General features: G+C 38.6%; 1 protein-coding gene across 1 annotated transcript in view; it reads right to left on the bottom strand.

Moving 5' to 3' along the window:
- Positions 1-19,482, bottom strand: part of Egfl6 (EGF like domain multiple 6) — a 58,298-nt gene that overhangs the window by 19,335 nt on the left and 19,481 nt on the right. Inside the window, exons 3-7 of the mRNA XM_005315971.5 lie at positions 15,801-15,893; positions 11,321-11,440; positions 8,525-8,644; positions 5,879-6,013; positions 3,968-4,090 (exon numbers count right to left, since the gene is read on the bottom strand). Coding sequence (XP_005316028.1) covers positions 3,968-4,090; positions 5,879-6,013; positions 8,525-8,644; positions 11,321-11,440; positions 15,801-15,893 — 591 coding nt within the window. The remainder of the gene's footprint in view (positions 1-3,967; positions 4,091-5,878; positions 6,014-8,524; positions 8,645-11,320; positions 11,441-15,800; positions 15,894-19,482) is intronic.

A 19,482-nucleotide genomic window follows, 5' to 3' on the forward strand; every position in this document is an offset into this window, starting at 1 on the left:
TCTAATTAAGGTAACCTAATACCTGGTAACTTGATTGACATAGTTTCCTTTCATAAATTGACCATTACTGCCCCAACTGAGTACTATCCATGTTTTCAATTTCTTAGAATGAAGTATAGCTGCTGTCAAATCCAGACCAAAATATTTAGCAGTGTAATAATATTCACTTATCTTGTATTCCTTTTTGTTTTTGATATGGGGGATTGAACCCAGAGGGGATTAACCACTGAGCTACATCCCCAACCTTTTTTATTTTATATTTTGAGACAGGGTGTCACTAAGTTGCTTAGGGCTTTGCTAAGTTGCTGAGGCTGGCTTTGAACTTACGATCTTCCTACCTCAGCTTTCCGAGCTGCCGGGATTACAGGCATGTGCCACTACACCCAGCTCACTTATCTTAGTATGGTAAAAAAAAACATCTATGTATATAGGGTGCTTCTTCCTTTGGGCCCAGATGGTGTATAAGGATAATTGACCAACTCTTCTTTGTTGCTGCAGTGTAGCGTCTGAATTTTTCAAAAAATGAACTCATGATAAAAGTCACTATATTAAAAGCTGGGGGATGGGTAGCTCAGCAATAGAACACTTGCTTAGCATGGCCAAGGCCCTGAGTTCCATCCTCAGCACTGCAGAAAAGAAAAATAAAGGCTGCTACATCAATGCTCTATATTATATAGTAGCAATTAATGCACACATAAATGTATTTTGCAAGCTGACATTATATAATGCTGGATACACTTCTCTCATTTTTGTTTTTATAACTTCTATGCCCATAAGGGTAGAATTTTGGTTATCCTTTAAGCAATGGGTGTTAAGACTCATTAAGATCAATTTTCAACAGAAACATAGATGTTTGTTTTACAAAGAATGAAAGTAAAATTAAAAGGGAGGACAAATAATATAGTGAATGCTCCAAAGATGACTTTCTCCTTTAAGTAAACATTCTAGGGAAAGACTAGAGAAATAATTCAGCTGCACAATGGATGAATAACAAAATGCATAATTTTCAGATGTTGAATAGAATGGTGTGATAAATTTGAGGTTTCAAACAATAAAGAAAATTTTGTTCTACCCTCAAGTATGGGGGTAAATTTGGATCGTCAAAGAAAAATGAAAGTATTCACATAAGAAATGTTTGCACTGATGTGGAATTTATAATTTCAAAGTGATGAGTTACAATATAGAAAACATGGACTGCAAACAATTGCCTAGTTGTATGCTTAAAGCTATTGGCTTCCTTTGGAAATGAATAACACATTGTGGTTTCAAGGGGTCCAAAGGATGATAAAGATGACTCCAGGTTTATTCTGGAAAATTCTTTCTAATCCCTTGATTCTTAGACCTGGGGGTAGGGGAGAGGATATGTGGGGGGGAGTTGCCCACTATTTTCCTGAGGCTTCTATATTGTATGCACAGTATTTTCCATTTACCTTTATAGAATTTCAGAGTAGCTGGCCTCTAACAACTGATTTAAATAATAGTAACAACAATAGTAACCATAGCTAACTTTATTGAGCAGCTAGTACTCTGTACCTAGATGAACTAAGTTCTCCACATATATCACTTTGTTTAATCTCATAATGGACTTCTGAGAGAGGTATTTGTCTTAGTGTGGGTTCTCCAGGCAAAACCTAAGACACGGGTTTATTTGGGAGGTGATTCCAAGAGACAGAAATGAATGAGAGAAAAGGGACAGTGAGATAGGAAGGGAGGAAAAACAAAATATGGTATCTTGATGGGCAGGTTCACTGTGGGTAATGGGGTTCATTCCCACTGGGGATGTCTGGGAGTCAGTGTTGAAGACAACTTAGAATTGTTCTACCTTGTGATGGGGAAAGTGGTGTATTTATCCATAGACTCTTGTCCCTCGCTGGCTGGGGGCGGGGTTCTCTAGGGGTATTGACTTTCCCTATCTATGAGTTAAATCTTCAGGAGTCTGGGTAGCCTTTTAGAGAAAGTGTTGAGGCCACAGTCTACTGTACAGGGGCTAGAGATATGCATGGAACTGTCCATCCTGCCTCATTGGGGTTAGGGAGCTCTAAAGGACTGTGGTCTGACCCAATACTAGCACCTGTCTTATCTTGGACAGGAGAAACTGAGCTCAGAAAGGTTAAGAAACTTGCTACAAGTCACAGCCAGTGGAGGCAGCAGAGCTCAGATTTAAATTCAGGCCTCCTGTTCCTGGAACGTACATATTCACATTTTGCACGAAAGAGTGTTAGGTATGGGTCTCCAAACATTTATCCAGTATGGACAATTGATTTATTCCATCTCCTCCCTGGAAGCCTCCCAAGGTTATGACATCCTCCCCACCAAAGTATAGCGCTCTCTCTCTCTCTCTCTCTCTCTCTCTCTCTCTCTCTCTCTCTCTCTCTCTCTGAATCATGCTTCAGAAGGACATCATTGGGTACTTCTACCTAAAGTGATAGAATCCATAGCATTGAGTTGCTGGCAATTGAGTAGTCATTTAATCCTACCTTCAGCCCAATGTAGGAATCTCTCCCAGAACCCTTGGCCTGAAGGCATGTGGCAGTAAAATGCCCCTACTCTTTGAGGTTCCTTGTTCCATCATTTTAAAGAATGTACTTTCTACCCATTGGTTTTAGTCTGCTCTGGGAAGCCACTTTTATTTCACATTTCTTAAAATATTTCCAGGCACAATTTATGCTTTTCCAGACTAAATGCTGCTCAGTTATTCTGCCAGTTCTAATAGAATTTGATTTCCAGACTAATTTTCTTTCTTTCTTTCTTTATTTTTGCACACACTCTTGTCCAGTGGCATTCAACCACAGTCCAGTGGGTACTACAAAACTGTATGAGTCTGCTACTAAATATCCATCATGATAAATACAGTTTGTTTTTTGCATGATTGGATCATCAGGAGCATTGGCTAAATGGGGACATAGGATGTGGGTGCAGGTCAAGGGACAACTTGCATCCATATTTATTGGAACATGTGGGAAGTCTGTAGGGCAGTAAACATAGTCAAATGATGAGCCAGTGCTAGAAGGAACGTGAGCAGAGGGATAAATCTGGCTGACTTTAAACACTGTAAGACACTGTTTACCAGGGGATGGCCTGTGTTGTAATCATGGCTGACTTGTGTTAGCAGATATTCCAGGTGTTCACAATGGTTCCTAGTTTTCTTTTCTCTCAGGGCACACAGCATGATTATTGTTTTTGTGCTCCTTGAAGTTAGACACTCACATGCTGAATTAATTAAGATCTGGCACATGGTTGTTCATGCTTCTTTCCTGGTTGTGACAAATTCTAAGGCCCTGGATTTATGTCCTGGTACCATGAGATGGTGAGGCCTCAATCAGCTTGGGTCCCTAAGTGACTATATGGAGAAGAAATCTCCTGAAAACTCTCTTCAGACATACTGTGCATGAGAAATAAACATTTATTATTGTTGTAGTTGTTCATAGCAGTAGAATTTTGTAGTTGTATATATCTGGCTTATAAAGTTTGAACTAATAACCATTAAAGAATTCACCAGTGGTAAGAACAATGGGGCTCTCTGTTGTACAATCAAGAAAGTGAATCCAGGCCTGTGGATGGCAGATAAAGTGATATCCACTGCATTGTACTTTGTTTTGGTTGTGCATTCTGAAAAAAGCCCTGATTCACATTAAAGGATTGCTTGTTAGTACACTATAACCTATCCTATCCTGACAGATAAATTTTCTTGGGGTCTTTTGTCCGTACATCTTATTTTTCAGTATTTAAAAATATGCTGTGTCCAGAAAACTATGATATGTCCCTGCTGTTCTTTTAGTTTTGTGCCTACAATGTCAAGGGTATTGGAAATATGATCCAACTAGCAAAGAAGACAAAGGTAAGGCAGAGTTAAATTTAGACACCAGAGGGGGGGGGAGGAAGGAAGATGAGAGATATGAAGAAGAGAGAGAGGGAAGATGTGGAGATAATGCTTTAGTGGGAATAGCAAAAACACCATACTACTTACCAGAACACTGAAATCCATTGCCTTTATAACCCTGCTTGCATTTACACTTGAAGGATCCTTGGGTATTGAGGCAATTGGCATGGAGGCTGCACGTACGGGTATTCATGGAACATTCGTTTACATCTAAAAATGTGAACATTCCAGTGAACAACTTTATGGTAACAGGGCTTGCTGAAAGACTACCCCTTACTTGAGCAACTCCAAGGCCAACCACTCAACACCCTCAACAAACCAAGTATTGCCTGAGAACTGAGAGGTGTTCAAAATTCCACGCACATTGGCTAAGAGCCCTGACTTTGCCTGATGCCTGCCTGGTATGTAGGAAGCATGTCAGCAGCTTACCTCCCCCACAGCAATTTCAACCCTTGCTTATGAATGCTATTGAAATCTGTAAGATATTTGGGTTTTTATCTTAACTTTCTGATTTGTCTAATTTAGAACTCAATAACAAATTCAGAAAATAAAATCTATATTTGTAAGGGTTTGAAACTCTTAACTCACAAAGATGAGCTCAGCCAGAAACTGTTGACATCATCTGAACTTATAGGCAGGGGCATTTGTTCAAAGCATGCCAGGAGGAAAGGTCAGGCTGGTCTGAGCTCGTCTGCTGGTTTAGAGGAGGAAAATTTGCCAAATTCCATCCAAGCAAGAGGTTCCTTTGCTCTACTCTGTCCCACTTTCTAGCTACATGTTTGTAGACATAAGCACACAAAATGGCTTATTGTTTTCAATTCAGCAAAAAAGGGAGCTCAGATGCTAATTTTAATCACTTTAAACATCAAAGATTTGTTTTCTTGCGAAGCTCTCCATATGAGTGCCTAACCTATCTGCCTACCTTACCCTCGGGTGTCAGGGGACAAGATCACATTCTATAACAGAGTTATTGGATTACAGAGCTAGATGGGTTTGCAGGAGGGTGCAGGGTCCAAGCTCACCACAAATATGGGTTTTATGAGCCTATGTAGAATGGTCTTTGTGTTTGAGAAGATTTGAGGGAAGAGCTGTGGAGGTTTCACAAGACTGTTCAAAACCCAGCACTCAAGGATTGCCCCAACACGATTGCACAAGACATAACCTGGAAAGCCTGAATGTGGGGTTGAAAACAACTCTATTTTTCCCAACTGTTAGCTTTCCATGTCATGCACACACCTTAGTTACACATGCTATGTGAATAGAAATCTAGAGGAAGCCTAAATTTCCCTTCACTGTAGGGTAGCATATCAAGGGTAACAGGAATTTATATGAGGGTTCTGTGAATACCCTACTTCATGTGCTCACTGAGATTTAGAATTTCTTCACTATGGAATAAGATACTTTATTACACACAGATTAGGCCAATAGCTGACTGGTATGAGAATCTTATCAGAGAGTGATTTTGGGGGACTGTGGAAAGGGAACAATTTATTTGGAGCTCTAACTATGAAAAGGCTAAAAGAAGAGAGAGGAAAGAGCATGTGTACTCATATCCTTAATGCAATTTGCTAAAGCCCCCCTGATGGAGACTTAGGAACAGACCACTGAGATCTTGTTTGTTCTCCATTACCAAATGTAACTATCATTTTATGATTCCCATTTTTAGATGTATAGATGGAGACAGAACCAAAAAATGTAAACAAAACCAAACCTACCAAATTAAAAAAAAAATCCCACAGAATCATCCAAAGATATTTTCCTCCTTAATAGAGATATAGTCCTTACTTTAAGTCTTTGTTGACCTGGTTTCCTAATTGATGTCACTAGAGTTTTCTAAGTGCCAGAAACTTGAATAATATCATCTTTGTTGTTGTTGTTTTGCTGACCAGTATAGTTGATGGTTTAAATAATAGATTGAAATGACATCAGAATTATCTGTAGAGAAGATTTCAGGTGTGATGGGGAAAGGAAAAAAGGAAAAGTGCCATTGAATCTTACCTATGCAGTCATATCGGCCACTGATATATTTCAGTTCAAAACCAATGTGACACTTGCAGTAGTAGCTTCCAAATGTATTGACACATCTTCTATTGTAGGGGCAGACTGCTTTACTGGAGGCACATTCATCAATATCTAAGGTGTAGAACCATAAGGTGTTAGTGATGGCAAGAAAACTACCCCCAGCACATGCTTGTGTGCACTCTCTCCTGCAGCATGTGCTGTGTATGCACATGCATGGTTTCCTCACCTGATAAATTGATTATCTGGTGTCAATATCATCTTCTGGAAAGTATTCTAGATCCTCACCAGTCACATGCACAGCTTTTCCCTTTAGGAGTTTATATCACTATGCACATCTTTTCTTAGAAACCTTGCTGTGATGCCACTACTTATCTTCATAACTGCTCTGACATTAGTACTTGGCTCTTCTGGGGCAGGGTGTATGTGCCTGGCTCTTGGTACTTATTCATTACCTGTGTGCTGAGTGGGTGCATATTTCTCCCACAGATTACATTGTATTACATATACAATTTTAAAAACAGAGTCAAAAAGAGTTTGCTATACTTTAAGCCAACCAAAATACATAGACATTTAAGACATTTAAGATTTACATTTTACAAAAGAATTATTCCATTTTCAAACTCCTCCAAGGCTTCTGCAAAATCAACTCAAATCACTGAAATGTAGTTACATAGGAATGAATTTCTGCATAAACAGTGGGTCTAGTGTAACTGTGGAAGGATGCAATTTTGGCCAATAATAGGCATAGTGCTTTTTTTTTTTTTTACCATTGAGGGTGATGTTATAGAAGGGCTGGCAACTCTGCTGACTAATCAACTAAGACTCAAGTTTTACTTTAACTTTCAGATATCAAATCAAGTAGATGATTTGTTATCCTTTTGGACCTGTGATTAAAAATGCAAGTTGGTGCTGGGTTACTGTTCGAATATCTTGCATTCTTAAACTAACAAATGTGTGTTAGATGGACCACAATCTCTTTTCAGTGATCACTTTCATACACATAGCTTTCTCTTCCAATTAAAATGGCACTCAACAAATCAAAGAAGTGGGTAGAAGTTTGGATTTATTGTGGCCAAGATTTAGCCTTGTCATGTATATATTACTATACCAGTGAGTACTAACTCTGTGAACCTAATTAAATCTTAAAGAGAAGACACAATTTTAATTCCTATGTATATGTACTTTAAAGTGCTTAACTGATATAGGACATATTTGGCTGTTTGAGTTTACTAAATGCAGTTTTCAAGTTATATACATTTGGGACAAATAAATATTCATTTTCTTGACTGAACCATATTTCTATTGTATTGAAGAAGTAAGGTTCTTAAATCATCTTGCTATTTGCTTATTTAAATCAAAGAGATTAAGAACTATTTCAACATTCTGATTTGGTTTGATATCCCTTATTAAGGCTATGTGCTCACTTAATTCTAACTATTATGTCTATTTGGTACAATACAATGAAGTTTTATGAGTATATACAATTTGGTGATTTAGCATAATTGAAATCCACAAAGGAACCAAAGCACAGAATAAATAGAGTGTGGCTTCCATCATTGAGGGTCCCCTTGAGTATTACATACATAGCCCTTCAGCTTTTAAAGTTTCCATACCTCCTATTTATTGCTTTCTGGACCTGTGATGTTCTGTTCAGACCCTCACTTGGGCCAGGCTGGGAATACTGGGGAATGATGTCCCAGAGCAATGTCCCATCAAAAAGGGGCAGAAATTGATGAAAAAATACCCAGTATTCTTGCTCTAGAGAGAAAATTCAGAGGCAGCTTCCCCCAGTCTCCCAGAGGTGCCCATATATTATTTAACCTGTTCATGAAATTCACCTGACACTGGTACCTTCCTTTCCCTTGGCCATTTTTCTACTCTTCAACCAATGTTTCCTGGCATCACCTCCCAAATGGACTGCTCAATCAGCTTCTGTCTCCAAATTACGATACAAAACAAGAGAAGGAGAGAGCAGGACACCAAAGTTCTTATGTATGGATTAAATTAAATACAAAGTTATGGATAAGTATCCTTCATCCATATCTTTAAATTTAATCAATCCTTGATTAATATTGATTTAATCTGCTCATTTTCTCTGATCAGAAAAAAATATGGGATATTTTAGTTTCTATAATTCAGAGCAAGTTTTAAAGACAATGTGAAGTTGGTTACCTGCTAACTTATATAATGTAGAAGGCATGTACTTTCTTTGTGAATATTTTGGCAAAAAATACTTTTTTCCAGGAAAATATTAGGTAGAACTTGGAACAAATCCCAGTGGCCTTTGGGATATTACTGAATGACAACATATGAGTAGGGGAGTTTCTATCCTATGGTAATTGAAGTGAAATATGCAGGGTAAATGTACTAACGTAATATTACCTTTATCCTTTTCCTATAATGGCACTAGGCAATCAGAATACTAGAGAGATGTTCTTTCTAGCATCCCAAAGTATGTTTGGAGTATAAATGGCTAAAAACACCATTTCAGAAATGGACATGTATCTGTACTTTTAGAAGCTTGCAATGTCAAGTCAATAAGCTGATTGTGATAAATGAAAAAGTGGGTTTAGGGGGCCAAGGGGTGATGAGTAGAAGTAGAGGCAATTCCTGATGTTCTACCTAGACAGACTCTTCCATTTGAAGCCAGGTGGAGTCCTGAGGATGGACACAGGCACCGTGGCCCTTCCTCTGTGTCTTCACAGCCATACTGACAGTTTGTCCGGGCACATGTCCTAGAGTCTGAAAAAGTAGAAAAGGATGAGCCTGCCTCTCTTGAAATAAAAAATACATGCTGACATAGAAACTATTTTCAAATTCTGAGACATTAAGTATACCACGTAGACTGGCATTGTAGGGCAAATTTCATTATATGGGTCCCAAATGTAGAGCCAGAAGGAATCTGAGCAAGGATGGTCTCTTGGTGGCCCCTGGGCTGGATCCCAACTATGGTCTGTTTTGTTAGCCAACACATTGAACTTGTATGTAGGTAGGGCATACAGCCCTCATACTACATCTCTCTCTCCTCCTATGTGTGCTCCTGTCACTTCATTTAGTTGGTCTGTATAGGGTGAAAAGTCACTGTTAACATAGATCTCCCATGCATTTATAGCCTTAATGAGAGTCATTTGAATCATAAGACTTGGTCTTTCAGGTACCTATATTAAAACATGTGTGAGATACAGATGATCAGATGCCTGAAAGCCATTCTGAATGCCCTTTTCTTTTGCCATTCTCACCACTGAGGCTGGAAAGCCACATACTTGTCTTTTTCCCAGCTTCCTTTGCAGCGAGGAGTGGTCATGTGAATCACTGTGGCCAAAGAAATATAAAGATAAATCTTTACCAGGGCTCCTGGTAAAGATGTTGTCTCATGATAAATGAGACAAACACGAAAGAAGTATTGATTCTTTGGCATCACCTCTATCCCCTTCGTTTGCCTACCTTCAATGACATCTGAGGCTGAGGGAAACATATTGTCACTATGATATCACAAGCATGAGAATAAAATTAATGCTCTGAGGATAGCAGAGAATGAGTCTTCCTTGAGCAGTTCTGGAATGCTTGCCTCTAACTTTTTTAGTGACTTAGATAATTTCTTTGGATTTTTCTGTCATTTTTGCTAAAATAATTTGTCACAAAATACACTTACCTAATAGGGGTCCAGTCTATATGGATCATAAATGCATGGGGCTAATTCATCTCAATGTCTATAACAGGGGAGCACAGTGAGTATACTCCCTCCATTCACCCACCTCCACAACATGCTAATCACCCAGGACAAGACAGATTATAAGGGACCAGGTGGAATAAAACCAGCATCTAGGAGAGAGGTATGCAACTACTTGGATACCTTAAGCTATAAACAGGGAGGTACAAGTAGTTCCTAGATATACAGAAGTAGAAAGAGGGTACATGGATAGAGGTAATGCAATAGATGCCTACTGATTTTTATGACTCATTTTTGTTTCTTCTTTTTCTCTTTAGTCATCTTCTTTTAAACTTAGTCTTCAAAGTTATCATAATTCTACCTTTCCTTTGAAGGAAAGATATACTTTGGCACTGATAGACCTCTTGTGGAATGTTTCAGAAACATCCATTAGCATATATCTTTTAAAAATAAGAACCAAATAGAACTTTGCCAGAACCTCCTCCCCTCAGCCCTCCCCAAATGGGACCACTATCTAGGCTTTTATAGTGATCACTTAAAATTTTTAAAAAAAGATATATGCCTGTGCCTTCTTATAAGAATTCATTAAAGTATGCATTTGTTTCGTGTGGGTTTCTGTTTAATTTACAATAATGATTCTTTTAAAAAGACACTTCAAATGACTGGTTTATCTCTTAAGCTTGCTTCCTACAGGAAGATCTGAGTGACTGTTGGTGTGGGGGCACTTTGCCAAAGTGGGACAGGACAAAGAGGAGCCAAGGAGGCAGTGATCTGTGTAGTAGGCAAGATTTTATAACCTTGGGAAAGCCAAGGATGGTGATGGGGGGAGGTGGGGAGTCCAGGTGACTGCAACCATAGGAAGCTGACTGAAGGCATGGGCTCCAGGTTTGCTAGGGTCTACAGAGTGGAGGGAAGAGAGAGGGGGAGAGAGGAGAGGAGGATGGAAGGTAGGCAGGGAGGATAGGTTTGCCTTTCAGCTGCAACATAAAACCCAAAAAGCTTTTTCCTCTCAATAAGTGAATGGATATAGATTCCTACCCTCCCACAGGACATGAGTTTTCTTTATCACAGAAGGGCTTTTCTTTTCAGGAATGTGAGTCAGAAATGTTTTTCCAAAGAGAGCCACTAATCTTTGGGTGTTGGACAAGGAGCGTGAGAAAGGTAGCTGGTGGGAAGGATTGATGTCCTGAGATGGCATGTAAATTTATCACCTCCCTAAAACAATATGCTCATTTTGTTTAACATGCTTAGCTTCGTGATGAAACCCAATCCACCCCTGCATATATATAGATACAGACATAGTTATATAATTTATTGTTCCCCCCAGTTAGTCTTTTTATTTACAAAGTAAATGACCAGAAGAGGCAAATCCATAGAGACAGAAAGCAGATAAGCTGCTGCCAAGGGCTGTGAGGAGGGAGAGTGGGGAATGACTGCTAATGGCTAAGGTTTCCTTTTGGGGTGACAAAGATTTTCTGAAACACGATAGTGGTGGTGGTTGTGTAGCATTGTGAAGATACTGAAGCCCATCAAATTGTATACTTCAAAACTGGTTAAAATGGTGAATTTCATGTCATATTTTTTTGGTCATAATTTTTAAAAAGAAATAAGTGCCCAAAGATGTTTTAGCTTAGGGTGATGTTAGAATTTTATTTTTTAATCACTCAAGTCAGCCTTTTCCAAAACATTAAATGTCAAGAGCTAAGCCTCAAACACTTATTGAGAGTAGCCTGGCTGCTCAGACTTACTTGCACAGGTAGCATCTGGCATGAGCATGTGGCCACTGAGGCAGAAGCACTTGTAGCTGCCGTGTGTGTTCACACATCTGTGCTGACATGGCCGGGGCTTCCCTCCACACTCATTCACATCTGTAGGGGCAGTTAGAAAATGGAGAAAGGTTACCTAAAGCAGGAAACATCCAGGTGGGGAGTATTTGATGCCAATCTTGGGGAAAACAATTGGTTGGCTACCCTGGACTCCACCACTTACTTCTCAAGGCTTGGTGAGGATGTGGGGCAATGGAATGTCCATTCATTCACCATTGGAAGGAATGTAAATTGGTTAAAGCCCTTAGAAAAACTGGCAGAATGTACTAAAGTTACATAAACTTTATCCGACTACATCTATGATCTAGCAATCCACAGAAATGTGGATTTGTGCTCTCCAAAAAAACATGTACTAAAATGATCATAATAGCACTAGTGTTGGGTTGGCATATGGCTCACTGCTAGAGAGCTTGCCTACCATGTACACAGCCATGGTTTGAAACTCAGCACCAAAAAAAAAAATAGATTATTATAATAGCACTAGTGTTAATGTCCCAAACTGGAATTAACCAAAACACTTCCCAACAGAAGGATAAATGATTTGTATATTCATGTAATGTATATTATATAGCAATGAGATTGAAGAAATGAGGACATCAGGCAATGATGCATGAGTCTCACAAACATGATATTGAGTGGAAGAAGCTGGATACATACATACATACTGTATAATTTCATTTTTGGTAAAAATTAAATAGATGCATTAGACTGTGATAGATGAGGCCAAGATATGGTTTTGTTGGGGTGTAATGTAAGTGACTGGATGGGGCATGAAAGTCCTTCTGGTGGGGCTGTTAACTTTCTGTTTTTTGATCTGAGTGTTTATGAAGATGATGTATTGAGTTATACATCTTGGGTATATGCACAATTCTGCGTGTACTACTTGAATAAAAAGTTAGAAATATACAATTTAGATATTTCTACCTTTCATGCTTTCCCAGGCAACCTATGACAGATGCTGACAGCACAGCCTCATTTCAATCATTGTTATTTTGGGTGGCTCCAGACTGACCGAATTGCTTTGGTTCACACAGATTCTAGAGGGATTCTTGTCAGGAAGTTGTTGATGGTAAGGTCAGAAGACCATGTTTAATCCCATGTGAAGATATTCACAGGATGTTGTTAAGTGATAAGAGAAGTTTACAAAGCTCTGTGCATGCATTGACTCCAAATTTGTAAAAAGATAAAAATGAAAATGTGTAAAAAAGAAAAAAAAACCAGGAGGATATGCTATAAATACTAGCCATGGTTGTCATTCCCTAACATTAAGGGTGTCTTCTTTCTTAGTGCTCTCCAATGTTTTCTAAAAAATAGTTTAACCATTAAGAATGGGTACTACTTTGGGGGGCTGGAGATGTGGCTCAGCGGTTTAGTGCTCGCCTAGCACATGCGAGGCCCTGGGTTCAATCCTCAGCACTACATAAAAATAAAAAAAATAAATAAAGATATTGTGTCCAACTACAACTAAAAACTAAATATTAAAAAAGAAAATAGGTACTATCTTTATTAAAATAAAAAACAATATGGAAAGAAAAGAAATCTTTAAAAGGGATCATTAGTAGAGGATCTTCTCTTTGGAAATGTGGTCATGTGTGGGGCCTCATATCTTAAGTCCCCCAAGGAAGATACAGAAAGAAGGAAACAACTAAGTTCTGTATAAGACAAAAATCCTGCATGACACTGGGCAAAATGTGCCCTGGAAAAGATAGAAATGATTGTTTTGCTTCTGAAAAGATTCCTATATGGGGATTTCCCAACAGCCTAGCTGAACATTTGAAACTTCCTTCTCCATTGCCCAACCCTTCAACATTGCCATCTCCCTAATGGATCCTAATGGCTCCCAAAGGGGTATCTGGAAAAAGCTGATTGGACATAATAGAAAACCCAGGAATACCCCATTATTTGGCCCTAACTCAGAGGTGACTCACTTTTTCTCTTGGAAGGAACATTTTTGGGAAAGACATCAGTCAAGGGCTGAAGCCCGCCACCACAAATGAATATATGTGGACTTTGATCAGGATTACTTGAGCAGGGAGGCTGTAGGGAAAAGACAGCCCACAAACTGGAGCCAATTGGACCACTCCCTACACGTTAATATTTTACTAGGAGTTGAAACTTAGCATGAAAAATATGGTCTGAATTCCAAATCTCTTGAAAAAGTCTCTTGGTACAAAATCTAAAACATAGGGAAAAGCAAATTTTCTGGTATGAAGCCTCTGGTAAGGGACACAGCTGAATTATCACTCATGAGCACATGATTCTTGATGCACCTCTCTCAAGCAGTTCTAAGGAGCACCTTCAGGCCTCTAGCCTCCATGTTCGTAGTAGGACTTAAAGAGATTCAGAGATTCATCTCTGAGGCTGCATGGCTGGCAGCTCAAAAAAGACTACTTCAGTGTATATAGCTAACCTCTGGGTTAAGCAGCTAGGGTTGGGAATGGTAGAGTAGAGTGTGCCTGTTGCTGAAATGTCACCCTCCCTTCTAGAACCCTGGCAGCCTTTCTTTCTTTCTTTCTTTTTTTAATAAATACACGACAACAGTGGACTGCATTACAATCCTTATTACACATATAGAGCACATTTTTTGTATATCTGTATATAAAATATGTTCATGCCAAGTTATGCCATTATACATGTACTCTTTTTTTTTTTCTTAAGGGCAACTAAACTTGATTTGCTGATCTTTGTTATAGGACAGGGGACACTTTCATAATTATAGCTTGTTTCTTCATGCCAGGGTTTCTCAACCTCTGTTGACACGCCAGATCATTGTTTGATGTATTGCAGGACATTTAGTAGCATCCCTAGGATCCATCCAGTAGATAACAGTAGCACCCCTCACCCACTTGTGACAACCAAAACTGTTTCCAGACATTGCCAATGTCTCCTAGGTGACAAAATCATCGAGGTGAAACCTCTTGTCTGCTCCAATTAGGAGATCCCTTGCTCCAATTAGGCATTTTTCTCCACCATAGATTTCTCACCATCAGCACTATTAACATTTCCATCTGCTCACTCTTTGATGTGGGAGCTATCCTGTGCATTGTAGGATGTTTAGCAGCATCCCTGGTCTTGACTCACTTGTATGAATGACAGCTCCAAAACTTGAGCAAATTGGATCACTCCCTCAATGTTAATATTTTTATTGGGACTTGAAAACTAGCAGGTATGGATTTCTCATTATGTGCAATCATAATTTTTCAATTCCCCCTTTTGAAACAGAGGGTCTGTGAGGAAGATGCTAGAAATATCCCTCCAAATATCTTTAAAAACTGCCAGATATCCCTTGGGGTAAGGCTCCCAGATTTGGTAAATAAAAATACATGATTTTCAGTTGAATTTGAATTGCAGGTAAATGAGTAACACTTTTTTAATATTTATTTTTTAGTTTTAGGTGGAAACAATATCTTTATTTTATTTTTATGTGGTGTTGAGGATCGAACCCAGCACCCCAAGCATGCCAGGCGAGTACGTTACCACTTGAGCCACATCCCCAACCCGAGTAACACTTTTTTAGTATATGTATATCCCATACAATATTTGGAACATACAAGTACTATAAAATTATTTGCTGTTTATCTGAAATTTAATTTTAAGTGGGCATCTGTATTTTATCTGGCAACTCTTCCTGGAGGGCAAAATTACCCAAGTTGAGGACCACTTTTCTAGATATTATAAATAAACACCTTCATGTCTTCAGACAAACAGCCAAACACAAACATCACAGATTGTCTTTTCAAAATGTCTCTATTACAATAAAAATATGTATACTATTTAGTTCAACAATTAGCTGACACAAATACTCAAAAGTGCAAGGATGTAGTAAAGTGATGTTTGGTTTAGCAATGTTTGCAATGAAGAAAATTGGATACAATGTAAGTAATAATGGTTAAATGAAGCATTTGTTTCATAGATGATAAAAATATTCACTTTAAGTACTGGGATAGGGTCTTAACAAGTATGAAGTAGCTTTGCAAATGCTGACAGGTAAAGATGCTCATGAGAAATACTTACATTTTTTGCATTTAGCAAAGGACTCTGAGGAACTAGATCAAACTGTTAACTATGGTTATAATAAGGATTATGGGTAGAGACTCTTAATTTTTAATTTACGACTTTTGCATTGTTGGAGTTCTTAAGAATAAAAAACAAACATTACTCAGGTAGTTTAAAAACACAATAAAATTCTGTATTTTAAAAAAAGCATTTTATTGGGTACTTGACAAAGACATCAGAAGTTTTACATTTATCGAGGAGAAAAGATTGGCTGAAGAATCTCATCCTGAAATCACATTCATTTAAAGATTTAACTAAAATAACCTAAGAAATCCTATGTACCATATTTCATTGCAACCCCACTGCTGATGGAATTTGTACTACAATCTTAGGTTGTTTTACTGACCTTGGCTGCAGGTTTTCCCGGTGTATCCTGGAAAGCATCTACATTTGTTTGGTCCCACGCATTCACCAAACTTGCATCCTGGTTCACATGTAGCTGTGAAGGAAAAAGATGTCTTGACCATAACATAACAGAAACTGACAGGGTGAAATGTGTGTATGTGAAATTCAGTTACCTTCTGCTTGGCAGAAAACTTCTTGGGGACACATACAGGGTGATCTGCCCCCTCTCTCATTTGTTTTTACCTCTCAGATACTGGACAGAGTTTCCTTGTGATCAAGATCAACCCTAAAGCTACCATCTGACAAATGTGAATTTATTGTGCTCATTTGCTTAGCAGCTGCCATGCCTCCAGTAGTAATCAAAGAAACATAAAGTCACCAGGACCATAGCCATAGTTTTATATGTCAACACAAAACATTTAATAAAATAAGAGTAACATTTGCACTGGAAGAGACCCCACAGGAATCCTGGGGCAAGTGCCAAGGTTCCTTCCCTTTTGACTCTGGCCTATTCCCATCTCCTCCATATTTGCTTTCCTGTTTTTCTTTTGAATGATCAAATTCTACTAGGAGCTCAGGAAATAGCCTTGATATGAAAGAATTACTCAGCAATTTCCCCGTGAATGTTGCTTACTTCTCTGCCCACTCATTCCCCAGCTCATAGTAGGTCTACCTCTAAGCAAGCCTGTTCCTAAAGATTCCAGAATCTTTAACCAGAGACCCCATATTTTATTAATGTCACCATTTTCCTAGTTACCTAGACCCAAATCTCAGACTTCTTTTGTTTTTTGTTTTTTGTCCCCAACCCAATCAATAATTCTACTATCCCTCATTCTACTACCAATTCATTAACTGAACAAATATTCACCAGGTAATGGAGACAACATTGCCTGCAGACACCTGGGACATCATGCAGGACTCTCTCCTTGCTTTCCCCATGATGATCTGATATCAGTGCCTCACCAATGTAGGGGTCTAACAGCTTATTTTCTTGGCAGCAAAACCCCCTGGTTCAATCAATACTTGGAACTCCCTGTGAGATCAGTAAGAAGCTAGAATTCTCTTGAAAACCACATCTCTACCTAACTTCTTCCCCTGCTCTCTCACTCACCTATAGATTTCTCCTTAGAACACTCAGCAATGGGATATTTATACAAAAATCCACCATGATCTGGCATGCATCTTTTTTCCAGTCTTAGTTTATATGTAAGCAGCACTGTGGCCAAACTAGATTGTCTACCATTTGCTTTCTGCCCCTTTCTACCATTGTCACCACTCCCTGGGGGGCCTTTCAATCTTCCCTATCCTTCAAAGGCAACTACTTTCAGAAGCCTTCATAAATTTCTCCAGCCATATGAGAACTTCAATCTAACTTTGAGAACTCCTTGGAAGTTTGGCAGGCATCACCTGTGCAATTCATTTGTCTTTGTTTTATTAAAAAATTAGGCATTATTTGACTTTGTCCTTAATTTCTGTCTATTACTTGATTTTTAAGTGCCTTCAGGACAGGGACTTAATAATCATTCATTGTTGTTTCTCCTACAGCATTTGATATAGCGCTATGAACATGCTACACATGCAAATATTTTTGAATAATGAATGAAGTCATAGGTGTAGACCTTTTAATGGAGAACATTTTATGGTCTTGAACAAATAATTGAGAAGATAGGGGAACAATGCTTCCCCAGCAAAGTTTTTCTACTTTTACAGTCAAAAGAGATAGGTTTTAATTTCTAGTGTCTATTTTGTTATGGATATGTACTTGGTGATGCAGCTTTAAGTTCAGATGTTAGAAAAATAAATCTTTTATTTTTCTTAAGCCCTGAAGACTTCTGATTGTTCCCTGGAAACTGATTTCCAATGTGATCCAGACAGGAAAGTCCAGGACAAATGCCAAATAGCACATAGGAGGAATGGTGAATAATACCCTTGCTCTAAGGTCAAAGCTTCAGAAAGATGTTTTCAATTTACAGTAACTGTGGATTTGTGATTTGAACAGCCAATCCACATAGCAAAGGGAAACTTAATTTATGTCTGAAATGGCCAGAAATTGAAGCATGCTTTATACAAAGTGAAACTCTCTTGTTCAGTTCTCCCCCAAACTCCTCCATCTGCAGCTTTTCATTAGGGATTTGTTTATGAACAACTCTTTATTCCATCTCTCCACAGTGACATATATTTTAAGGTTAATGATATGTAGTTGATCTCAGACCCGCCCCTGGGAGCAGATTTAGACAGGCCAGAGGCCAAGAGCTGGGAAGCTCCAGCATGCATGGAGATAGGGTTTAAGAGAAACAAAGGGAAAACAAATAGATGGAGGAGAAGGCCTGTGCAGATTGGGACTAGGGTCTGACCCTGCTTGTTTGGGCAGATTGATATGTGCTCTTTTAACTGTGCAGCCCAAGCTCTGGCTTAGAAATTAGAAACCCATCAATGAAGGACTAACTTCCTTTGTTATTTTGTGCTTCTAGGAGCATACAGCTTTACCATCAAGAGGAACCATGCAAATTGGAAAAAAATATGATACAAATTTTTAGGTAAAAATATCATTGCTGAGCTTGGGCTGTAGCTCAGCAGCAGAGCACTTGCCTAGCATGTGTGAGGCACTGGGTTTGATTCTCAGCACCACATAAAAAAATTAAATAAAATAAAGGCATGTTGTCCTTCTACAACTATAAAAAATAGAAAGAAATCATGGCAATTTAAAACTCAGACAGTTGACTGGGGCAGTTAAGGTACCAACAATCTTTTCAGCTTGCAATATTTGTATGTTGAACATTTTGCTTAAATCTTCTGTGCTTGATCTTTGCACACCGTGGTTTAAATTCTTTCATTCCTGTGGTATAGAGTCCACTAAAGCATTGAGAATGTGATTATCTGTGCACATTGTGGACAAACTGCTCTGAACCAGTTAAAGCAAAGCCCTTCCAGAATGCCAAAGCTTTCTCTAATTTATTTACCACTGACGTGCTGTGTCTTACAAGTTTTATGGCAGTAAGTTCTGAGGTTCATGCAACTGTAAGAAAGATTCCAAATCACGTGTGTCACATGGTTTTTGCCCTTTCCACCTGACTGACTTCAAATAAAAATGTGTTATGTTGTGTCTAGAAAAAGAATAAAGCTGCATTTAATCTTCTCATCATGGGTACTTTAATAGATAGAAGTCGATAGTAATTTATGAGGTATATTCCATGTGTACCAGGTAATAAGCAAACCTTTTAATGCTTACTCTTTGTATCCTCTGAGGCAGGTACTACTCTCTCTATGTTGCAGAGGAGAAAATGAAGCCATAGTGAGCTTACCTACCTTGCCCAAGATCACCCATGTTAGTCTAGTTCACAATATCCTTGATCATGACAATATAAACCAACCAAAGTGAGGATCTATCCACCCTTTTAATTGACACATGTCCCACAGTATGTTCTAGCTTCCTTTTTCTGAGTAGGCAATGATGATCATTTTTCTAGCATTTTCATGCTCTTGCCATCTCTTCCCATGGGAACCACAATGATGGAAGGTTTTATATAATATAGAACATGTGGGAGCACTATCATTGTCCTCCATTGTTTCATGGATAGATATTATCAAGTCCTTCCCTCACCTATAGTCAATCTATATATTTTTGCAACAGCTAGAGAGAAGGAGATTGGTGCATGGACACACCAGCAAAAAGAAGGTAGCAT

This window comes from Ictidomys tridecemlineatus, chromosome X (genome assembly GCF_052094955.1).
Source record: "Ictidomys tridecemlineatus isolate mIctTri1 chromosome X, mIctTri1.hap1, whole genome shotgun sequence".
NCBI lineage: Eukaryota > Metazoa > Chordata > Mammalia > Rodentia > Sciuridae > Ictidomys > Ictidomys tridecemlineatus.